At 49.5% G+C, this 25,625-nt stretch overlaps 1 protein-coding gene across 1 annotated transcript; it reads left to right on the forward strand.

Moving 5' to 3' along the window:
- Positions 1-16,306: 16,306 nt before the first annotated feature.
- On the forward strand, positions 16,307-17,416 carry LOC115320260 (1-phosphatidylinositol 4,5-bisphosphate phosphodiesterase zeta-1-like). The gene has a single exon (XM_040221127.1). The coding sequence runs from the start codon at positions 16,307-16,309 to the stop codon at positions 17,414-17,416; it is 1,110 nt and encodes a 369-aa protein (XP_040077061.1).
- Positions 17,417-25,625: the final 8,209 nt, after the last annotated feature.

The raw sequence follows: 25,625 nt of genomic DNA on the forward strand, positions 1-25,625 counted from the left end.
GAGCCACCGCTGCAACGGCCCGATCCTGACCGACAGGACGCACGTTGCGGACCTGTATGACGCGGTCGAGGAGAGCACATACATGTACAGACTCGCCTTCTACAACGGTTCGGGTCTGACGCTCTGCCACCCCAACCTCCACAAGGACTTTTTGTGCGCCGTCGTAAATTCCGTCTCCTTTCTACGGGTGCAGGAAAATCTGACCGCACTGTGGAGTTACTCCAGGGGCTGCGTCATCTCGGGCGCCGAGTTTTTCGAAAGGGTCTTTGTGCTATTGCGGATCTGGTTGTTCAATTCCTTCGGTAGGGATTTTTACGAGATTATGGAAGAAGTTAGAATTGCGACCAAATAAAAAACTTTTTTTTTTACAATTTGCCTGTATGCATATACTCGCGCCGACAATGGAGGACCAACAAGACGACCAGGAAGAGGTCCACGAAACGGCCATGAAGTATTCGATGGTCTGCATAGCATTCCGATTGTCGATCCTCTACAATAAGTACTACTCGGCCGTCTACGATAGCTTTTTCGAGTTTGCCTCTGCGGTGCAGGTCTCGCCAAAGAACGAGGCCGTCTTTACTGGCGTGGTGCTACCTCTATGTAAATATCTTTTTGAGACGCAGACTTCGCGGACGACGGGCATTCGCGTCGCCGTCGTAAAGTACTTGCGCTTCCCGGACGCGTCTCTCTTTCCGATGACCGTGGCGATGCCTGCGCTCGTGTCGAGGGACGGGATGCGCGCTCTGATTTACCTCGAGGACGAAATGCCGTTTGCGATCCTCAAGGCCCTCGAATTTGCCTACTCCATAAAGGTCACCACGTCCGAGCGAATCTCGGCGGTCGACGGCGACGACGCGAAAGATAAGGAGCGCGTCGTCATGGACCCAGACTTTTACGTCCACCTGCCTACCGACGACCGCGTCGTGCGATACCTGAACCACGGCGCAAGTTACCGGGACTACGCAAACATGGCCCCCTTCGTATACTGGACTTGCATCAACCTAAAGCGCTGCATGTATCTCGTTCAATTTTCCCGCCTCTCCTACTCAATGGAGGACCGAGAGGTCTTTATTCATCTTCACGCCATCGAGCGCTGCCTTTACGAGCTACCTCTGGACAAGACCTGTGAGCTGCTCTACGAAGCGGACGCCGTTCCTCTATTGGCCTTTGGCAAGAGAGATTCGGCGGTCGAGAAGTTGCTACAACCGTTGCTCGTCATGTCACGCATCGACGAGGGTGGGGAAACGGTTACTCCGAACCAAGTCAACCAAATGACCATTGATTTCATAGACTCTACGCTAGTGAGGTACCTGGCGGGTTGGAAGGCGCTGAGCGATTCTTATCCCGTTTTTGACGAGTTTGAGCAAAAGTACGTGGCTACTGGCGTTCACAACCACTACAGCGTCCTATGTGCAAACGTCAACCCGCCCTTGGCGTCGAAAGATTCGTCTCTACCACGTCGACTATACGAGATGGCTGGTGGATCGTCGAGCATGGACACGCTCGTGGAGGAAGCCATCAAGATTCAGGAAGGAAGGCGGCGTCGCAACCACAAGGTCTTGAGAGCCGGCGACTTCCCCCGAATGCTACTTTCAAATCAACGAGAAGAGATGGTTTTGGAATCGAAATAAATTTATTGCTCTTTCAAAATCTCTACAGAAGAGTGTACTATCGCTTCGTGAATAAACTGCAAATAAACGGTCTTGCCTTCGTACTTTCCTGAAAATTGGGCAATGTAATGAAGTGCCCAGAGATCCTTCCAGATAGTGTCTTGCGTCTTGACGTATAAATTGCAAATTTTAACGTCGGGATGGCCCGTAATCAATACGCTGGGAGAATACCCAAAGTCAAAAACGGTCAGCGATTGCGGCGTTTTTGTCATGAAATTTACTATGCCGTCGTACGAAAATGCATTGTATGATCCGACCGAATGAAAAACGTAGTCTCTGTTGTATATGTTGTCGTTGGTTATTCTTAGATAACGTAGCTGCTCGAGAGTTGCCAGATGCTCCAGGCTCGACGCCCGGATGCGACAACACTCTTCGAACGTGACGCTGACAAGTCTCTTCATGTTCTTCACCATGATGGCTACCGCACGATCGGTCATTTCTGCGGATCCAGTAATTTGAAGATGCGTAACGTTGTTCAATCCGCGACAATGAACGATGCTCATGATGGCACTGTAGTTTGTATTTCTCGATTCGAGTCGGAGGACGCTGTCGGGTACCTCGTCCACGTCGAAGGCGCTCTCGACGCGCACTCCGGTAACGCGTCGCCGCCGCATTAGGTGCGAGTCGGTAGCCGGGAGGGGTACCACGCCGGTAGTCCACATGCGGGGAGATAGTAGGATGTCGAACCAGACAGAGCACACTCTGGCCGCCGAACGTTTACTTTCGGCATCCAAGTGCTGTAGAATCATGTACCATACCTCGCACGGTAGATGCATGGTGTGTTGGAGAATGGTTTTAGTCATTATTTATATATACAAATGATGACGTAGGCAATATTACATAATTTAAACACCCTCCGATCATTTTCATTTCTATAGCGTCGTCGTCGTCGAGCGTGTTGTCATTCCTACCGAGTGCCTTTATTACAGGCGTGGCCCTATCGCGTCTCAAGGTTTCGTGTTCTCGGAAATACGATAGCATAGCGTAAAGTCCTTGGACTAATAAGTTATCGGGTAGGAGCGGTTTTTTTTTTCGATAGATAAGTTAACGGTATAACAACTAATAAACTGCTTCTCGATATCCCTATCAAGTCATTATATAAAGTCCACGCCGAGCGACAAGAACGAGAGGCCGGCCGCCAGTAGCGAGTCCACTCCGAGCGAAGTGCCCTAAAGTTCTCATGTCCTACCAACGCAGACGACCCACGTCGAGCGAGTCGCATCCGTACGAGAGGCCGCCCCACGAAGGACGCGAAATACTGGTGCCTTCGTTGACAATTGAGCGCCGCACATCATACCACAACTTTGGAAGACGACCCACGCCGAGCGAGTCGCATCGGTACGAGAAGCCGCCCCACGAAAGACGCGCACTATTGGTGCCTTCGTTGACAATTGTGCGCCGCACATCATTCCGCGACGTTGGAAGACGACCCACGCCGAGCGAGTCTCATCGGTACGAGAGGCCGCCCCACGCAGGACACGCGGCACTGCTGCCTTCGGTGATAGCTGATCGCCGCACATCATTCCGCGACGTTGGAAGACGACCCACGCCGAGCGAGTCTCATCGGTACGAGAGGCCGCCCCACGCAGGACGCGCGGCACTGCTGCCTTCGGTGATAGCTGATCGCCGCACATCATCCCGCGACGTTGGAAGACGACCCACGCCGAGCGAGTCTCATCGTTACGAGAGGCCGCCCCACGAAGGACGCGTGGCAATGCTGCCTTCGGTGATAGCTGATCGTGCCGATTGGTTCAAGAATTCGCTACGAGTTTCGTGGGTCAAAGAAAACAGAGACTCCGAAGGACACGCGGCAATGCTGCCTTCGGTGATAGCTGATCGCCGCACATCATCCCGCGACGTTGGAAGACGACCCACGCCGAGCGAGTCTCATCGTTACGAGAGGCCGCCCCACGAAGGACGCGTGGCACTGCTGCCTTCGGTGATAGCTGATCGTGCCGATTGGTTCAAGAATTCGCTACGCGTTTCGTGGGTCAAAGAAAACAGAGACTCCGATTTTGGACGCAACCGACTGGCGAAAATACCGCGATCAAACTATGTTTGACGAGAACTGAAAGTGTAGAGAGGTGACAGTAGTATACCCATAGACATACATACCCTGTATTTTTTGAAAAGAAATAAACGGCGTTTGACCCACCACCTCCACTCTTTCAGCCGCCTCTTATCCCATTAGGCATGAAGTCCTAAAGGGTTCCTTTCCACCTGTTCTTAAACAAATGTCATTACGAAAGACAGATCAATACACGTTTTATTTCGTACACGACTCTTACGTCGTGACTTTTTTAAAAGGGCGCATTCGTCTGCCTTTTTCGAAAGGCAGCCTTCTGAAGTCGTTAGCTAAGGCGGGGGTAAAATTTCCTTTTTAAAGGTAAAAATGCATAAAGTTCCATTCAACTCATAATGATGGGGGCGCGGAAGAAGGCCTTTCGAAAAGGCAGACGCGTGCGCAGAATAATTATTGCTTTACACTAAGTCTTATATCGACGTTAATACACGATACTTTAAACGCTCTAGAAACGGGCGGATTCGTCTGCCTTTTTCGAAAGGCAGCCTTCTGAAGGCTTTAGCTAATGAATGATGACGTCGGTAGTATTACATAATTTAAAGACCCTCCGATAATTTTCATTTCTATAGCGTCGTCGTCGTCGAGCGTGTTATCATTCCTACCGATTGCCTTTATTACAAGCGCGGCCCTATTGCGTCTCAAGGTTTCGTGTTCTCGGAAATACGATAGCATAGCGTAAAGTTCTTGGACTAATAAGTTATCGAGTAGGAGCGGTTTTTTTTTCTTCGATAGATAAGTTAACGGTAGCACAACTAATAAACTGCTTCTCGATATTCCTGCTAAGTCATTATACAGAAATAAAAGGATGGTGTAGGTTCTATGACCTACCTCGAGTGCGTCTGAGTATTTTTCAAATTACGATCGTATCTTTTTTTTTCGCACCGAGACAATATCCTGACGCAAGACTTCGAACGATGGAGTCTGACACGCAGACAGATAGCGAAGGATCTTCGCCACCGTCCACGCCCTACAAACGCATAAGACCCACTCCGAGCGAGTCGCCTACGCAGGAGAGGCCGACCGCCAGTAGCGAGTCCACTCCGAGCGGGTCGCATACGCAGGAGAGGCCGACCGCCAGTAGCGAGTCCACTCCGAGCGGGTCGCATACGCAGGAGAGGCCGACCGCCAGTAGCGAGTCCACTCCGAGCGGGTCGCATACGCCGGAGAGGCCGACCGCCAGTAGGGAGTCCACTCCGAGGGAACCGCCGTACAGTCTCACGCCCTACCAACGCAGAAGAGCCACGCCGAGCGAGTCCACTCCGAGGGAACCGTCGTACAGTCTCACGCCCTACCAACGCAGAAGACCCACGCCGAGCGAGTCGGCCGCCAGTAGGGAATCCCCTTCGAGAGAACCGTCATGCAGTCTCACGCCCTATCAACGCAGAAGACCCACGCCGAGCGAGTCGGCCGCCAGTAGCGACCACCACGAATCTAGTCCTTCGTCGGACGACGAAGTAATATCTCTACTCGCGCATATACCCGGGGCAATCACTCCGTCTCTGGTCACCGCGGGGTCGGAACCTTACGAAGTATATTATGCGAATCGCGAAGGATGCGAACCGCACGTGCTTATGATGAAACTTGAACACCGCACCTCATCCCACAACGTTCCCGATTGGTCCGAGAATTCGCTACGAATTTCGTGGGCCGGAAGAAACGGCGCCTCCGCTTTTTTGACGCATTTAATGATGCATCCGAGGGCGAAAGAACTCTGTATTCAACCGACTGGCGAACTTGACGTGATCGATGCATTACGTGTAGAATTGACGCAATTACCGTCCTTACCCTGGCTCGAGACGTTAAAAATGGCCGGATGTTATATGATCGGAGATGTGGACGCGTCCAAAATACTCGCTTCTTATACAAATCTGACCTTTGTGGACCTATCGTCTTGTATGTCGGTAGGGGACGTTGCCGCCATGAATGTTCCAAAAACTGCGCAGACCGTGCTACTAGCAAACTGTGAGAATGTCACCGATAACGGTCTTGCCAGTTTGGCTGCTAACGCGGGAAATATTCTCGTACACGCGGACCTTTCGGGACTAGTTAAAATAACTGACAGAGGCGTGCACGGTTTCTTAGCCAAATGTGTAAAGTTAGAGACAATAAAGTTGTCCGGATGCTACCAACTCCGCATGGACATATTTGACGTGATTGCCAATCGAGCGCCGCAGACGTTGAAGTACATCGACGTATCTTTCTGTTACGATGTAAATGTAGACCTTTTGCATCGAGGACATACTATGTTTGATGAGAAGCGAAACTATAGACACGTGGTAGTAGTATGCCCCTATAGGCATACGCACCCGGTATTTTGTGAAAGGAAATAAAAGGCTTTTGACCCACCACCTCCACTCTTGCAGCCACCTCTTAGCCCATTAGGCAGAACGTCCTAAAGGGTTCCTTTCCGTAGTATAAGCGTACCCATCATCGCTATTGAATGTATGCTTGGGTGAATAACCTTCATAGAGAGCTCTCAACTCGGTCTTTGGTGGTCCATCAGGCTACGGCAAAGTTCACCACAGGCTTCCAGAGTGCCTGTAAAAAATGGAGACTTTGAAACGTCTCAAAGACTATTTGACCTGAACTGCTCCATACCGATCCAATTGATCGTCCCTCCGCCACCACACTTACAGCCACCTCTTTATTACATAACGTACCTGTACACGACAGAGACCTCTTCTAAAGAAAATGTAGGTTAATACACGATACTGGAAACGGGCGCATTCGTCTGCCTTTTTAAAAGGCAGACTTGTGCGTGAGCAGCATAATTATTGCTTTACACTAAGTCATATCGATAATACACGATACTTTAAACGCTCTGGAAACGGGCGCATTCGTCTGCCTTTTCGAAAGGCAGCCTTCTGCGTGAGCAGCATAATTATTGCTTTACACTAAGTCATATCGATAATACACGATACTTTAAACGCTCTGAAAACGGGCGCATTCGTCTGCCTTTTCGAAAGGCAGACTTGTGCGTGAGCAGCATAATTATTGCTATACACTAAGTCTTATATCGAGGTTAATACACGATACTTTAAACGCTCTGGAAACGGGCGCATTCGTCTGCCTTTTCGAAAGGCAGTCTTCTGCGTGAGCAGCATAATTATTGCTTTACACTAAGTCATATCGATAATGCACGATACTTTAAACGCTCTGGAAACGAGCGCATTCGGCAGCATAATTATTGCTTTACACTAAGTCATATCGATAATACACGATACTTTAAACGCTCTGGAAACGGGCGCATTCGTCTGCCTTTTCGAAAGGCAGCCTTCTGCGTGAGCAGCATAATTATTGCTTTACACTAAGTCATATCGATAATACACGATACTTTAAACGCTCTGGAAACGGGCGCATTCGTCTGCCTTTTCGAAAGGCAGCTTTCTGCGTGAGCAGCATAATTATTGCTTTACACTAAGTCATATCGATAATGCACGATACTTTAAACGCTCTGAAAACGGGCGCATTCGTCTGCCTTTTCGAAAGGCAGTCTTCTGCGTGAGCAGCATAATTATTGCTTTACACTAAGTCTTATATCGAGGTTAATACACGATACTTTAAACGCTCTGGAAACGGGCGCATTCGTCTGCCTTTTCGAAAGGCAGTCTTCTGCGTGAGCAGCATAATTATTGCTTTACACTAAGTCATATCGATAATGCACGATACTTTAAACGCTCTGGAAACGAGCGCATTCGGCAGCATAATTATTGCTTTACACTAAGTCATATCGATAATGCACGATACTTTAAACGCTCTGAAAACGGGCGCATTCGTCTGCCTTTTCGAAAGGCAGTCTTCTGCGTGAGCAGCATAATTATTGCTTTACACTAAGTCTTATATCGAGGTTAATACACGATACTTTAAACGCTCTGGAAACGGGCGCATTCGTCTGCCTTTTCGAAAGGCAGTCTTCTGCGTGAGCAGCATAATTATTGCTTTACACTAAGTCTTATATCGAGGTTAATACACGATACTTTAAACGCTCTGGAAACGGGCGCATTCGTCTGCCTTTTCGAAAGGCAGTCTTCTGCGTGAGCAGCATAATTATTGCTTTACACTAAGTCATATCGATAATGCACGATACTTTAAACGCTCTGGAAACGAGCGCATTCGGCAGCATAATTATTGCTTTACACTAAGTCATATCGATAATGCACGATACTTTAAACGCTCTGAAAACGGGCGCATTCGTCTGCCTTTTCGAAAGGCAGTCTTCTGCGTGAGCAGCATAATTATTGCTTTACACTAAGTCTTATATCGAGGTTAATACACGATACTTTAAACGCTCTGGAAACGGGCGCATTCGTCTGCCTTTTCGAAAGGCAGTCTTCTGCGTGAGCAGCATAATTATTGCTTTACACTAAGTCTTATATCGAGGTTAATACACGATACTTTAAACGCTCTGGAAACGGGCGCATTCGTCTGCCTTTTCGAAAGGCAGTCTTCTGCGTGAGCAGCATAATTATTGCTTTACACTAAGTCATATCGATAATGCACGATACTTTAAACGCTCTGGAAACGAGCGCATTCGGCAGCATAATTATTGCTTTACACTAAGTCATATCGATAATACACGATACTTTAAACGCTCTGAAAACGGGCGCATTCGTCTGCCTTTTCGAAAGGCAGACTTGTGCGTGAGCAGCATAATTATTGCTATACACTAAGTCTTATATCGAGGTTAATACACGATACTTTAAACGCTCTAAAAACGGGCGCATTCGTCTGCCTTTTCGAAAGGCAGACTTGTGCGTGAGCAGCATAATTATTGCTTTACACTAAGTCATATCGATAATACACGATACTTTAAACTCTTTGGAAAAGGGCGCATTCGTCTGCCTTTTCGAAAGGCAGTCTTCTGCGTGAGCAGCATAATTATTGCTTTACACTAAGTCATATCGATAATGCACGATACTTTAAACGCTCTGGAAACGAGCGCATTTGGCAGCATAATTATTGCTTTACACTAAGTCATATCGATAATACACGATACTTTAAACGCTCTGGAAACGGGCGCATTCGTCTGCCTTTTCGAAAGGCAGACTTGTGCGTGAGCAGCATAATTATTGCTATACACCAAGTCTTATATCGAGGTTAATACACGATACTTTAAACGCTCTAAAAACGGGCGCATTCGTCTGCCTTTTCGAAAGGCAGACTTGTGCGTGAGCAGCATAATTATTGCTATACACCAAGTCTTATATCGAGGTTAATACACGATACTTTAAACGCTCTAAAAACGGGCGCATTCGTCTGCCTTTTCGAAAGGCAGACTTGTGCGTGAGCAGCATAATTATTGCTATACACCAAGTCTTATATCGAGGTTAATACACGATACTTTAAACTCTTTGGAAACGGGCGCATTCGTCTGCCTTTTCGAAAGGCAGCCTTCTGAAGACTTTAGCTAAGGCGGGGGTAAAACTTCCGCTTTAAAGGTAAAAATGCATAAAGACGTTAGCAGACGTTAGTGTAAAGTCTCCGTAAAAAGGGCGCATTCGTCTGCCTTTTCGAAAAGCAGTGAGTTGTATAAAGGAGGTTCGTTTTAAATGTAAAATTTTTGAAAAGACAAACGCATACGCTAGTGTTTGGCAATCACTCAAAGAGACATATTGGATGTGCCATCGAAGGTTTTATTTTTGACCTTTGAAAAATGGTAATCGAACTTTGTTCTTTAACGTGTATACCACGTTGGTCATGACAGCACCCAAGCTCATGGCTGTCCCACCGTAGAAGAGGTAATAGCCGATCTCCTTAAGCACTCGTATCAAACTGTCGTAATCGGTAGATGTGCCGTTCTTTAAGGAAACTAAATCGTCCACCCACTTTTCCGACGCATCATTGTTCTCGAGTTGAACGTACGGTACGTTCAACTGGTCGAGGCGTTTCTTCTCTTCGTCCGTGAGCCGAATGTCGGGAGCGATTTTAAAGAGCGTAATTTGCTGCAAGAGTGTTTCAGTCATGTCCTTGAGTCGATGTATATGCTTTTCGAGTTCGCGATTTTTTTCTCGACAAAGCTTAAGCTCTTTCTGACTGATCAACATGGGTATGTCTCGCCCCGTGTCTATGGGAATCCCGATTTCATTCCTGGTGATTGGGGTAACGACGAACACGTCGTCGTCAGTCGCGTCCTTAAGATTCTCCTTCGCGCGGTCGCTGCCGTCTTCCCCGAGGACCATGCAACGGCGGCAATGTCCCAACGCTTCCTCGACGTCAAGGTAGCTCCTGTCTTCGCCAAAAATGTTGTACGCCAGGAGTCGCATCACGTGCGAACTCTCGTTTAGACGACTGATGGTATTTTCACAAGCCGGAAGAGAGTCGGATGCGGACCACTCAGTGGCAAACTTTAATGCGCTGATGGCAGACGAGGGTATACCGCCGTCCCCAAAAAAATCGGTACAAAGCGTCAAAAGTCTGGAGTAGCCAATATCTTTGTCGTTCGACTCGTAATAAATGTGATCTAGTACGGGTTGGTAAATCGCGTAGAGAGACAAGTTGTTGGCCACGTCTATCGCGCACGAAGCGTCGTGTAAAGTCATGTCGTTAAGCGACTTGCGTCTAACGACCTTACCAATTACTGCATGGAGTTCCGACACGACCTTGCGGACGGCGGCGTCCTTTACGGCGCCGCAGCGAATCTCGTCGTGCACCGTCCGCTCCTTGAACGTCCGGACTCTATCGACGTTAAAGTAGGCTTGTTGGTACTGCGACTGGTTGGCGTATGCCGCCGTGCACTCGTCCAATTCGGACTGTAGCCTCCCGTTTACGAAATAAACCTTGTTGTATATTTCGGTCAGCGCGTCAAACTTGAGCCTCAGATCGGCCTCGCGACGTAGGCTTTCGTCGACTACGTCCATGTAGTCTTCTCGGTCCACCCGTTCGTAACACATCGCCATCATCTTTTCCAGGTTTCGCACGCGGAGTCCCGCTGTCTCGAAGTCCATCGTCTTGTGGCGTAGTTCCAAAATCTTTTGGTCGCGCGCAAAGTGCAGTCTTTCGTTTTCTTCGCGGCATCTCTCCAGAGTCTCGTAACACTTTGCCGCGTTAGTCGCGTTGGCAATGCTGTAGGTCACGTAGTCGCGAAACAGGTCTCTCTTTTCGTTCACTAGAGTCTCGCAACGATGCATGTAGTCGCGTATCTGTGCGTTTGGCGAACATTGCCGCGAAATGGCGACGGCCTCAGCCCGCATCAGTGCGATCGTCGCCGCGCATTCGTCCCGCCTCGTCCGGGCTTCGTCCGCCTCTCGCAAGAGCCGAACGGCCGACGTCCAGTTGAGTCTAGTCTCATTTTCATAAAATCTCTCCAATAGTCTCTCCCGTTCGACGAGAAGCAGATCGTCACGGTTTCTTTCGATTTCGCTCCACACGTCGTCCTTGAGCGATTCCCAGTTGGTTCGGAAGGACGCGGTGTAGTTTGCCCACGCAGCCTTCATTTCCCTGGCGAGGTTCTCGACCGCCGCTGCGTCTCGCTCAAACAAAGTCTGAATTTTTAGCGACGCGTTGTTGTTTACTCCACTGTTGGTAACGCGCGCATACGAGACTAGATCGGCCGTCATATTTGCGCTCGTCTCGTCCAGCAGCGCGTTCCAGCGAGCCCGTACGCGCATCAACTCTGCATTCAGTCGATCCACCGTCAACTTGAGCTTGGCCTCGTGGCCGTACCATATGTCGACATCTGTATCTATGCCGCTTCCGCATTCTCGCTTGCGAGCGTCGTACAGGTAATCGGCCCACACCCGACACTCTCGCTCGTGTCTCAAGACTCTACCACGATTCAGATGGTCTTCATTGCCATCCCGATCGCACGTCGAATAGCGCAAAGAGTTGTTACCCGAAAAGTATCGTGTGCGCACGACATCGCAGGCCCCCGCCTCGTCGTACCAGAAACACGTTCGCATCTCGTCGGCTATAACTTGCAAAAGACGGGGCGCGTCTTGCGGAAAATGAACGATGGGTGACTGCGCGGCTACATAGGCGCGGTAACTATCGGCCGATTCTGCGCACACCACCGACACGTAGTCGCGCAATCTATCGAGCGTTTGCTCCAACCACGAGCACGAAAATTGCGCGTATTTTCCGCGCAAGAAATTGCACGGATAGTCCAACTGACCAATCATGGCCGCCGCCTCAAAAAACTTTTGCATTGTAACGTTGGCCTCAACAAACACCTCGGTAGGATGCAATAACTCGCCGTTTTCGGCTATCACTATCATGTCGTTTTCGTACGCGACGCGTAGGTCGTACGCAGTCGCAGATAATAGCGCGGAACAAACTATGAAGGCGGCGATTGCCATCACAGTAAAACGCTGCGTAATTTTATTCCAGAATTGCATTGCCACGGTTGAGGTTCTTCTTTAGTTTCTTCCTCTTTCTTGTCGGGATTGGATTTCTCGGTCTTCTTTCTAAGGTACTTGCCGGCCTTGAGGCTAGCGACGGTGCCTCCAGACATGACGAGCCCCATGCCGACGCCGTACGTTCCTTTTTCCAGGGTGTCGGGATCCACGCCAAGATACTCTCCACCCTTTTGAAAAAAGTTTGACCGCGTCCAATTCGTGCATACCTGGCGCAAGTGAGCGTCTGAGTACTTTTTCTCGTGAAGGTCTACGAGCTTGTTTACGTGAGCCATGAAGAGTCGCTTCTTTTCAAATATGCTCATCCTCCACGCGGTGCTCCATTCTGTGTGGTTACGAAACACTTCATGTGAACAGTTACTCAGAGCTACAAATAGCTTCTCCGAAGCTCGTTGTACCAGCTCAGAGTCAAAGTACTCTGAAAAAGAAGAGGAAGACTCTCGGAGCCTGCATGCGGCCATCACGGAATTCGTATCTTCTAGTTGCCGCTTGACGTCGTCTACGTGACTCCTACACCAGGAAATGTAATTCTCGTAACGCAGATCGCACTCCGTGGCCGAATTTTTAAGAGTTTGAAAACACTTTTCTAATCTTTCCTCCGTAATTTCGTTATTTTGCGTCATGGAGGAGACTGTTTCTTCGTAGAGCTTCTTGTTTCTGAGCTCGTTAACGTAGAAGGACGTGCGCGCGCGTTCCGCGTCGAGGCCCGCTCGGAGATTGTCTCTCAGTACAATGTTTATGGGCGAAGGATATGCACAAGTCGAATGCGAAAAACCGATCTTGGGAATGGACGCGAAAGTCTCTGCGATCGAGTTTGAAGACATGTAATGTTTCAAAGATTGCGAGTACTTTTCCGACGCACAATCCTGCCTACATTTTATCTCTAACGCGCGCAGCCTAAACTCACACACGGACGTGGCTTTGAATACGGTCCTATCCAGCTCCGAGGCGAAAGACTTGCGGCAGTTGTCCAGCACCTCGGCGTCGTCCTTGAGATCCACCTCGATCAGTTTCGATTCGCTACACAAACACTTTGTCTTCTGTTGATTTAGATGCATTATACTGTCGAGTATGGACACGTCGCACAAACTCCGAAATCCGCCGCTGTTATTGCCCACGCGGGAGTTGCCCGTGCCGTATAACTTTCGTTCCGAGTCTATGGAGAGCTGGAGATCGGTCACGTCGGTCTCGAGGCGGCTGACGTTCGCAAGACACTCTTTTCGCTTCCTCTCAGACTCGGCGTACGACTCGCTGGTGACGTTGAGTCGACGCTCAAAGTCTTCCGCAGTTGACCGACAATCTTTAAGTGAGATTGTGAGATTGTCCCTGTTCTCGAGACACTCGTCGAGACTACTTTCGGTTGCGTTGAGTAAATTCTCGAGCTTCTTTATGCGCTCTTTATTGTTGTCGTTCATCCGACCCGCTGCTACGTCGCGAGCCTTCAGTAGCCCCATACACGTCCGGTTCGTCAATGTATAATTTGCGTCCAATTCGGCTTTCCAAATCCGGTTTGTTGCGGTAAAGTTTGTCGACATATTTTTCGCAAATTCCACCTCTTTGTCTCTCGATATATTTTCACATTCGGATAGATCGAGCTCTTTGGCCTTAAACTCTTTCCTCAATCGCGTCAGCTCCTGCGTCAGGTTCTCTTCGCGAACTTTCAAGTCGTTGTGTATACTTTGCAATTCGCTGATATTTCCTCTGAGCCACTTCGACCACTCTTCTGTCACTTGGCTAGTGTTTCCGTCGAGCCACGCCGACCACTCTTCTGTCACTTGGCTAGTGTTTCCGTCGAGCCACGCCGACCACTCGTCTGTCACTAGGCTAGTGTTTCCGTCGAGCCACGTCGACCACTCGTCTGCCACTAAGCTAGTGTTTCCGTTGAGCCACGCTGACCACTGATTAGTTACTAGGCTAGTGTTTCCGTTGAGCCACGCTGACCACTGGTTAGTTACTAGGCTAGTGTTTCCGTTGAGCCACGCTGACCACTGGTTAGTTACTAGGCTAGTATTCCCTTTGAGCCACGCGGACCACTGGTTAGTCACTAGGCTAGTGTTCCCTTTGAGCCACGCTGACCACTGGTTAGTCACTAGGCTAGTGTTCCCTTTGAGCCACGCTGACCACTGGTTAGTTACTAGGCTAGTGTTCCCATTGAGCCACGCTGACCATTGGTTAGTTACTAGGCTAGTGTTCCCGTTGAGCCACGCGGACCACTGATTTGTCTCTTTACTAACATTACCGTGGATCCATTGATCTACCAAGTCTGAATCGCACGCGTATAGGTCTACGCATAACTTTGACTTATGTTTCAGGCTCTTGAGAATACGTGTAGCCAATTGTTTATTATTTTTCGGAGCCAGGCAACTGGCAAGTCTATTATTTTTGCACGTACGAACGTTCATAAACTCTCTAATAAAGGACTCCAACTTGTAATAATCTGTCTGATATCTCGTTAAACTCTTTGTACACGTCTGGTATGAAGACGCGCAATTGGTCGGATTAGGAGTGGTACACGCCGTACGACTACATTGCGTCTTGTTACCGCTGATCCAAGTTTCGTACAAGCTTCTGTTTGTTTGTAACCAATGTTGCCAGTCATTGTTACACTTAGTAACGTTATTTTGTAACCACGTGTCATACGCGATCCTATTATCACGCGCCATACGACTACATTGCGTCTTGTTACCGCTGATCCAAGTTTCGTACAAGCTTCTGTTTGTTTGTAACCAATGTTGCCAGTCATTGTTACACTTAGTAACGTTATTTTGTAACCACGTGTCATACGCGATCCTATTATCACGCGCCATACGACTACATTGCGTCTTGTTACCGCTGATCCAAGTTTCGTACAAGCTTCTGTTTGTTTGTAACCAATGTTGCCAGTCATTGTTACACTTAGTAACGTTATTTTGTAACCACGTGTCATACGCGGTCCTATTATCTTTTAACCACTGTACGTATAGACTAACCTTACCGTTTTCGTGTTTCTTACGTTCTTTGTTATGACGATGCCTACAGTGGCAACGCGCCGGAGGTGGACACGTTATCTTTTGCAAAGGTTCGACTGTGGTGGTACTGGTGGATGTGTCTACCACACAGGTCTTGTCGAGATACTCCCTTCGACATCCTTCCATCAAAGTAACGGCCATATAGACGCACGATGCAAAAACTAATTTATACGGTATATTATATTCCAAGCTTTTAAACTCCAAAAAGGTATGTGTACGATCCCCGTACGGAAATTCCATTTCGATGGCGTTTATCTTCTCTAGTATGTATTCTTTCTCGCGCGGAAAATCGCCGAACGCTACTCGATCGACCCTATAAAATGCACTTCGGGGAATGTCTTCCGTTTTAAGGCTATACTGTGGAAAGTACTCTCTCCATCTGTATATAAATTGGTTTCCGACAATTTTTCCTCCGAATCCTCCTCCTCCTCCGTAGACGACGAGCAACAAAACGACGTACAACCACATCTCTTTTTTACGACCGCCCAAAGGCCGAGTACGGACGCCGACGCAAAGCCGCCGCTAGCGTAAGCGTATTTTTCGATAGTTTCCGTTTCCAGTCCGAGGTATTTGCCGACGATCGATAACAACGTGTCGTTATCTCTTTTGTCTTGTCCCGAATCGACGCTAATCGTTTTTAATTTTTCTTTTTCCAATTGCATCTTCAAGTCGATTTCGTTGTATAAAAAGAGGTACCTGTTTTCAAAGTCGGTCCATTCTTGGTCCGATTGCTGCGGCGAATTTAATATCGACTCGACACAGGCGTTGTAATAGCCCTGGTTAGGATGCGGGGGGAGTGGCGGCGGAGGCCGCAACGACACCGTACGAGTATAGTTGTTGCAGTGGCACCGAGTCCTCAGAGATAGCTTTTGCAGTTCCAGAGCTACCTTGCACCTGTCCGTTAGAATTACCGTTTCGTTTGGAGTAGGCGTCACCGTCGTCGACCCGTTCGTTTTAGCAATAGCCTTGACGGCGACCATGTTGAGAACGCGCACTACCGTGAGAGCAACATCTCTGAGCTGATCGTTCGCCAGGTCGTTCAATTCGATGTCGCCTTCTAGATATCGGTAGACGAGTTTGGCGTGTGCTAACCTCACTACGTCGTCCACCTTAACGCTACGAGCGGTCGACACTAAAAGAACGAAAATAACGAAAGGCGATATCATTTTTATAAAAAATAGTCACCAGTACGTGATGGGTGCAAAGGTTTCCACGAGAAACCGCACTGCTACGGGCAGCCTTTGCGAGTTGACCGTCTTGTCCAAAGAAAAGAAAGGAGACATGACCAGACCGCTGAACGAATACTTTATAAATTCTTCTCACAACACGTACATAGAGAGCGGTCACCAGTGGATCGGTGCGGCGTCGGTGGAAAACTATGCCTACGCTATAGTCGGTGTAGGATGCCGGTGCGTCGAAATAGACGTGTGGGGAGATCCGAACCCCGTGGTCAGGCATAGCCCGGTCTCCATGATCAAACCGTACCTGTCTCTACGAGACGTATTACGCGTCGTGCGAGAAACGGCCTTTGTAAAGTCTCCCTACCCCATGATCATCAGCGTCGAGAATCACTCGAACGAAAACACGGTGGGCTATCTAATCCTGGAGGCGCTTGGCGCAAACTCTATATTTAAGCATCGTCCCGAGTTTGGTCCGGAGTACTTTCCGAACCTGTGCGATCTAATATACACCTTCGTCGTGCGCAGCACCATTCGCGATGAGAGCAGCGTGCTCTCCAAGATCACCTTCCTTCGTAAGGGATTCAACACCGAGAGTTTCGCCGAAGCGTGTAAAAGACCACCCGCGTACCGCACGGTGAATCGAGTGTATCCGTCGCGCATGGCTTCCTCAAACGTCGACCCCGTCGTCCATTGGGCCATGGGCGTTCAGATGGTGGCGCTCAACGTGCAAAATAGGGACGCCGCCTTCGCGTACAACGAGGCGCTCTTTAGGTTAAACGGCCAGAGCGGTTACGTGCACTTTAAAACCAAACAGACAAACGGCAAGAGTCGCGTGCGACTTTACCTACTCAAGGGTTATGGCCTTTCGGTGACAAACAGCATTGTGTTTGTCCACTTTAAGGACGGCCCCAACGAAATTCAGGTCAGGAGTAGCAAGCCAGATTCGTCGCACGATTGGAATGAGACTTTCAAGTTTCGTGTGCAATATCCGCATCTATGCTTTGTAGGATTTGGAAGGGAACCTGCGACGATGTACCATCTCGAGTCGCTATGCGGGGGTGTTCGCTACGTAGAGCTTCAGAGGGAGGGTAAACTGTTGGTACATGCCCGAGTCTATAAATAAAATAATGCATCCCACGTATTTTAGCAATACCATGCCTAGCATGGCGCAGATGCTGGTCGACATGTTTCTAAACGAAGTGTTGGATAAACAGAATAGACTCTACTTCCCCAATAAAGAGACGACCACCCTGTTTCACAACTTGACAGATCCATGCATTACGGCGCAACAGCTCAACATTATCAACAACAAAATCATTCGTCATACGACGGGATTCGTGCAGCCGTCAAACAACGCGGGCAATAACAACCCGAAATATACGACGTGCGCCTTCGTAGACCGCAAGAGGGCTGCCGAGTACGAGAGTAACATAAAGCGAATGTCCAAGCCCAAAGGTGGTGAAAGGACCGTTTACTATATCGTAAGGAGCATACCCAACAACCCCATCGTGTCCGTGTCACAGACAAACTTTTCGCACAACGTCGCCTATAGCATTCTGGGCAAGCGTCTCTACCCCGCGGCCTTCGCGGACGAGGCTAACGTCACCCGCTTAGCAGAGTTGAACGGAGTGCGCGATAAGACCACCACCATCGTGGCTCCAAATCTACTGACGACCGATTCGCTGGAGGGCAACACCGTCTTTACTCTAAATTCCGGTCTCAGTGGCGGTGGTAAGGACGGTGTCGGCATAGACGATTCCGTCAAGCGCGCTAGGATGACCGATACAATCCTTGGGAATAAAAAGATTGTCCCCATCCACAACTACCTACGAGGCGAAGGGCGGTTCCACACGTTGGACAGGTACGAGAGCCGCGGTATAAATTATAAGGACGTCTACTACAATGGCAAGTGCAACCCGATACAGTGCTATAGCGTCAACCTGTTGGCAGACGAAATTGTGGAAAAGTGTTACAAGTTTGTACGCAACAGCGACGCTAAAACGACTCAGGAAATTAAGAAGATTATTCAAGAGCACGGGAATCCATCGGCTCTGATAGCGCGCGTATACGACGTATTCGCGACCATGCCGACTACCGCGCGCAACAAAGCGGCCTACAACGTATTTGTGAAAGTTGCTCAAGACTTGAAGTATTACGGTTATAGAAAAATTAAAAGCCAAGTACAAGACGTCGAGCCCATACGTCACGTCATATCTGATGAAGATCTCGCCGCTCGTCGCGAATTGGATGCACTGCTCACCAATGTGGAACTCAACCAAGACGACGCAGACGCCCTTCGTTTAGAGAGCGAGCAAAATTATTATCCTCCTAGAGGCGTCGTAGAGCAACCACAACCGGAGGCAGCGGGCGGCGCTGCTCCAGTCCCGCAGCAACAAAGACGAACGGTGCTGAGGATGTTTACGCCTCAGGTAAACGAAATAAGCAGTACCGTGGAGGATCCAACGCTCGAATCCTACGACGCCTTCGACAGCGCGCCAACCATCAAGAAACACGTCATGAATATTGTCCCGCTACCTAGTACGACCTCCATGCGATTACTGCCTCTCCCGGCCGACTTTGGTGATATCCCGCCAGACACGCTGTTACCGAACGAAATATTAGCGGAACTCGCGCGTCAAAACGTCAATGTTAGAACGTTTGCCGACGTACAGGAACTGCGAAACATTCTCGGAATCAACACTTACACGATCATTTTGGGTCGATTGTCCCAAAGGCACAATCTTCTTTACGCGTCCGTGAAAGAAACGCAAAAGTTAATCGAAGCCGACAACGAGATAATCCGAGATACGTTCGCGCAACTAAAGTCTCTGCAGTCCCGAGAATACTCCGACGAAGTCGAGGCCGACATAAACATGCGCAACGCTACCATTACTCAGAGACGCAAGTCTATCGAAGAAAAGAATCTTTATTTGAAAGAGACAGAGCGTCAATTGAGCGACATTGCTCTAAACTACGAGTTCATTTTCAGCACGACGAAACGGCAACAGGAGAAGTACAACAGTATCGTTGCGGATTTGACGAGATATGTACGCGACAGACAGGCCGAAGCGGAGCGGCAGCGGGTAGAACAGGAACAAGCTGCTGCCGGCGGCGCTGTAGGTGGTGGTCTTCAGTAAGCGACGCTCTCGATGGCTCGAAGCACGTAGTTGCGCACTTGTTCGTCCGGCTCGTCGTACAGCGTGTAGCTTTCGTCTCCGGCCAGGTCTCGCATCACGTCTTCGTACGCCTGTTGCTCCGAAAAACTCTCGGCTATTCTATTCGGATTTTCGCCGTCTTCGAATCGGGAAGAGAGGAGCCGAATGGCATTGTGCACGTAGCTGATGTAATAAATCAGAGCCTTCTTGACCTTGCACGGATCTCTAATCTGTTTTTCCAAGACTTCCACTTGGTTTATCATAGGCTCCATTCCGGATGAGAACATAAGTGCAACGAGCAGTTTGGCGTGGCCTATCCACATGCGAACGGAATCCATATTCTCTATCTTGGAGAATACTAAATCAAAAAATCTACGCGGTAGGTTTTTCTTGCGATGGCTCCTCCAACCATGATAGATAACGCAAACGCCTATTTATACGCGATGCAAAAATATTTGAAAAAATTGCGAACCGAGAGGAGGGACGATTTTTTTAGTTTTTTTGGAGAAGGGAACGTTACGTGGGAAGACACGCCCACTTCATACCCATGTCCGCCAGGACTCGACTGTCCAAACGGGAGACACGTCTTTACCGAGGCCGGCTGTAAGACAATCAGTTGCGCTCCTTTCGTGCCGTACAGAGAACGCGGCTATCATCCGGACGATGGAACCGAAATCGTTCGCATCACGCGAGCCAACCGCAACTCCTTTTCAAAGTGGTGTTTCTTAGACGCACAGACCATAGGGAAAGCTGCCTCGTCTCGCATCCCAAGATACGCTCCGGACGCACAGGGGATATTTCGCGAATACTTGGACGTGCCCGACGTTCAAAAGCACGTGTGGGCCAAATTGTACAAGACCGACAAAAAGTACAAGTGTTTCGTAGAGAACGTAGAGATGCAGATGATTTGTAAGTTGTTTCGGATGGACATGAAGTTGCCGAGCGATGAGGACTACGATCGCCTGTACGATATTTACGGGCGACGAGCCCTCTTGTACGGCATGCCGCTCCCCACGTACAACGAGGCCTACTGCCACCACAGAGTCGCCTTGTCCTACGACGCAAAAAAGATGCAGTGTTATAGAAACGCCAATCAAATAATCGTGGAGGAATTTCTCATGGGTCAACTCTACAGGGAAATATGGGTATCTATACACGGCTTCCGTAGATAACTCTCTCCTCCGCGTATATATGTAGAGACCGATCGGAGATAGCTTAGAACGATGATGTACTTGGGGGTGGATAGACGCAACGTCTGCCTCTACAACAAGACTCGCATCCCGGACAATGGCTGCGTGGATTCCCAGATTTTGCGAGTCGTTAATGAGTGCAAGAGCTACGACAAGGTCTTTGATCGCATCGACGACGACTGCGTCGTAAATCTCTGCGATGAACTCAACAACAACGACATCGAGACGCAAGACGACCTGTGCAAAGCATTTGTGCGCGCCTGTAACCTCTCAGACAACATCGACTCCTTCCTAAACTACACTCGTCTGACCGTAGACGTGATTGACCGGAAGGTCTACGAAACTAGACGACGGCTGGACAGGCGATTGGTGGAGGCGACGGATAAAACGCGACCTTGGTACGTGGTCCGAGTCTTGGAAGCGGACCTAGATCTAGGCAAGGGAATCTCGTTTTTCGCCTCCGACGAAGCGTCACGCAGATGCATGTGCGTCTTTGATCCGGAGTACTTCTTTCGTATCTGGTCAGTCAATAACCCTCGGAGCAAGGTCAAGCTTCACTTTGCTCTGTTCGAGTCTGACACCATCACCGTCCAGTGCGGCTCCAGTCGCTTTGTCGCCGACATTCTGTGCAAATTACGTGGGACTAAGACCCTGCACCCCATGGTGCACATGTACAAGAACTTTGCCTATAACGACTCTCTGTTTGTGCGAAAAGTGCGGGAGCGTAAGATCAACCTCTACGATGACAAAAAAGAAGTCGTCGCTGGAAGACATTCGCGACATGTTCTACCCAAAGCGTCGGCGTCCGACAATGAAAAGAGGGGAGAGAACCATCTTGTGCATCGACTGCTGCAACAAGACCGCAACAACAGGCGACGTGGAAATCTACGAGGACGAGGACAGGGAATTGGTGGACTGTTCCGACAGATTGACAGATGCCGTGTGTGCAATGCCCGAAGAATGCGTCGAACCGAGCACGCAATGCGATGGCGATTTCCTACGATCGGATATAGAGCTACGGCATCGAACGTCCGGCATACGCAGGATTGGTGTTTCGATAGAATGCAAATCTACGCTACGCTCAGAGAGCTCTTTTTCAAACATTTGTAGTCGGCTAGGACACAAGAGGACCGTCTTGCGCAAAAGGTACGATCAATTTCTAGAAAACCTAACGTTCGGTTCCAAGACTCTGTCGGAATTGGAAGAAGACTGTAAACGAGCCATGGGACGAAAACAATAAAATTGTTTTATTTCAAACCCTTCCACTTGAGTGTTCTTGCAAAGTTGCCCTTCTTGGTGATACCCGGTGTGCTTGTCTTGGGGTGTTGAATGCAACAACCCGTGGATTCCGTGCTGCTCTCGCTACCCTCCCTTTTAACGGTAACGACTTTGGGTTGGATGTCTATCTTTGTCTTTGGAGTGTAAATGTAGGGTGTCTTTGTAGCAAACAGCATGGCGATGGTGCTCCAGTACATTTTCCAAAATTGTCGCGCGAAAGGCTGCATAGCTCGATCGACCTTGTCGTTGCACTGTCTACAGCATATTGAGGTGGACGTGTATTCACTGAGAAGTTTGCATTCGCAGGTCGTAGCGACCGCCGCAGTCGTCGTCGTGGAGTCGTTGTCGCAGCTGGACAGTTCGGACACGACGTCGGCGTACTGTTTCACGACGGCGGTCGAGATTTTTTGTCGCGAAAAAATTTTAGAGAGCCATAGACGCAACGGTTCCACCAAGCGGCAATTTTTTGTTTCCAAGATTATCTGGAGCGTTAAATCTCCGAAGCGTATACACTTTATTTCAAAAAAACTAGGCAAGAAATTATTTAATGGACATACACACGATTGGAATATGGTCTGACAAAGGGCCGGTAATGCATAATCGCTGCATCCGTGTCCGGAAAGCTCTATTCTTAAGACGCCCTCTTTTGCTTCCGCCCGATCGACTTCGTCCTCTCCCGACGCCGGCACAATCTCTTCGTCCAGGACCGATTGTTCAAACTGACGAACCAGTAGCAGAAGCAGTTCTAGGCTACCCATCTCCATGATGACAAATAGCCTGTATAACGAAACTCCCATACTTTCCGATCTGAGGTTTTTTTTTGGAATACCCGAGGACGTACACAGGCGCGAAGATTATCCGATAAAGTTTGTCATGAACAGAGATTGTGGACTATTCAAGATTCTCGTGGACGTTGTACTAGCCAAGTTGCTTAAATTTGATCCCGAAACGGAGATGATTCGCGACTGTTACCCCTGGATGTACGTCCCGTGTTCCGTCAACGATTGTATATCCAACTATATGAGCTTTCTGGGGTTTGTGCACGTGAGGTTCCGCGACAAAAGAGGCGAGACGGTAGATTTGTACCACGGCTCTTACTACCTACCAATAGGCTGTTTCACAAACGACGGGACCAAAGGCGTGCTCGGGCGCATAATCGTGCGCGGTAAGGAGAAATATTTCACTAGCTACGAGAGCATTTCACCAGACATACCCTGCTTGGGGCGCGACAACGTGCTCAACGTGGGCAAATACGGCAAACTAATAGACAGCGTGTGCAAAAAGGAAAACATTGCCGACGACGACCTGGAAGACGCGACTTGGTCAGGGGTACAAACCAAGACGTGGGGAGGGCGATACGACGGTAACAACGGCCTGTCCCTCGCCGCCGCGAAAAAAATTAGCTGCACGTTCAAGTCGTACAACAGCACGCATTACGTCCCCGTGAACGTGGTTCACGGGGTCTGTTCGCGCGGCAAGGACAAGTACGTTTTGGCCACGCGCATATCTACCTACTCGCCGGGAGTTGAATACTTTTTGCTCACGGAGCGCGACTATCGCGAATTGTACCGCGCCAACAAGGAACTATTTTTGATTTGTGCAATTAGTAAACGCCAGCTCTCTTCGTGCGTTTCTGGTTACAAGGGAATCACCAACACCAACGACTACACAAACAAGACGATCAAGCAGCCTTCCCAGATCATAGCCGACTACGTGAAACGCTGCATTCGCAAGAACGCGAGAAACATCGGCGTCCTTCCGAAGCGGCTCCAAAAGTCGGTGCCAGTACTGCGGAACTTGCTGCGAATAGATCACACCAACATAAACGTCATAACGCCTCATTTTAATCGGTTCGTGCTAAGTGCGACGTACGAAACTCCCTTCGCGAGCGTCGCCAACGAGCACCGCACGGTCGTCAATTTTAGCAAGACCAACAAACAGAGTTGCATGCGACAGGTACAGAGTTCGCAGTACGGTTTCGTTTCGTCCACGGCAACCCCGGACGGAGCCGAGATCGGCATGTCTAAACACCTTACGCCAGGAACCAATTACACCAAGAACCTGCCGTCGTACGAGTGCGTCGCCGTGCGCAATGCAGTCGTGGAGTTGCTGGGCGCGACCTTGACGACAAACCCCAGCGACGATCAGGTTCTCTCCATGACGGAAAGCGACGACCGCTGCTTCGTCACCTTCAATTCCAAGTTTATAGGAATATACACCCCTAGCACCGGACCGCACGGCGTGGAATACGAGTTGGACAAGCCGCCGGAACTGTTGAGGTTGGCGGAGACCATTCCCGACCTGCACGTAATTTACGAGCGGATGTGCGTCTTGCAGTTGGGCTACGGACAGAGTGGCCGCCTGTATCGCACGACCGAGGACGGCAGGCGCCTGCTTCAGTCTAACGCGGTCTTTAGACGGTCGCTGTCCAGCTTTACTCGCGAAACGTCAAACATCTCCATGTGCATCTCGGCCTGCCTCAATCGTTTCAATAAACACAACGACCCTTCGCGCAACACTCTGGGTTTCGGCATGTTAAAGCAGGCGACGTCTCGTTCCCAGATCAAGGAAAAACCATTCGTGGTTCATAATTCCGAGTCCAAGATTTTGCTAAACGGGGACAACGACGCCGACTTTGTGGAAGCCGTCGTCTTGCCACTGGCGATTACCTGGTGCGTAGAAGACGGGATGGTCATTTCAGAGTCTTTTGCAAACAAGGCTACCTCGATACAGACCAAGACCATGATCATCGCCAACAACGTGCGCAACCAGAGAATACTCAAGAGGCTGCCGCCCAATTTTGTTCGCTACGACGACGACCTATGGGGTGTCGCTCCCGGTACGATAATAAACTACGAAAAACCCCTAATAACCGTAACCTTTGACGACGTGCACGCTGTGGTCGCGGGGAAACACGTGCTCTACAGTTCGGACGACGAAGACGGCGAAGACGACGCCTCGATTCCGGACGACAGGCGCTACGCGGTCGTTTATCAAGGAAAACGTATTCATTACGGGTTCGCCTTCCAAAAGTGCGGATGGGTTCCAAATTCGGAAAAATCAAAGATTTACTGCGTGACAACGAGGTACCTCAAACCTACGTATGGCTACAAGTTCGCTACGATGCACGGTCAGAAAGGTGTAGTCTGTCGTGTTCTCCCCGACTCGCAAATGCCGGTGGGAGTAAAGAGCGGAACGGTCCCCGACGTAATCGTTCACCCAAACACGCTTCTTTCCCGCCTGACTATGGGTCAATTGAAAGAAGGTGAGGCGCGGAACAGCTTCGTAACGGAGAGATACGCGCTACCGCACATGAACGGACACCTCTTGACCAAAAACGCCATAACGCCTCACAAGGTCATGTTGTTGCACCAGAAAAACATTCCCGAGGACAAGTTTCACATGAGGCACAAGTTGCACGTGTACAATTTATTCACCAAGCAGCCGACCGAAGGTCGAGCCAACGAGGGCAGTTCGCGTTTGGGCGAGATGGAGATGTCGGCTTTTATGGCTACGGGGGCCACGGTGAGCCTTCGTCACTTGGGCACGCACCCAGACATGATGCACAAGGCGTCCAAGTGCACCGCGTGCGGGACGGTGTTCGACACGTTTATCACCTCGTGCGAGTGTGATAAGAAGGGCGGCACTTTAGATAAGAAACGAACGGAACCGATAAATATAAAGTACGTAGGCTCACTAAGCAGACACA

Source organism: Ixodes scapularis, unplaced genomic scaffold (genome assembly GCF_016920785.2).
Source record: "Ixodes scapularis isolate PalLabHiFi unplaced genomic scaffold, ASM1692078v2 PGA_scaffold47__10_contigs__length_4178495, whole genome shotgun sequence".
Lineage (NCBI taxonomy): Eukaryota > Metazoa > Arthropoda > Arachnida > Ixodida > Ixodidae > Ixodes > Ixodes scapularis.

Bases quoted from the DNA above. Each gene is read 5' to 3' on its own strand.
- LOC115320260 (XM_040221127.1), top strand. From the start codon at position 16,307: ATGGGTGCAAAGGTTTCCACGAGAAACCGCACTGCTACGGGCAGCCTT.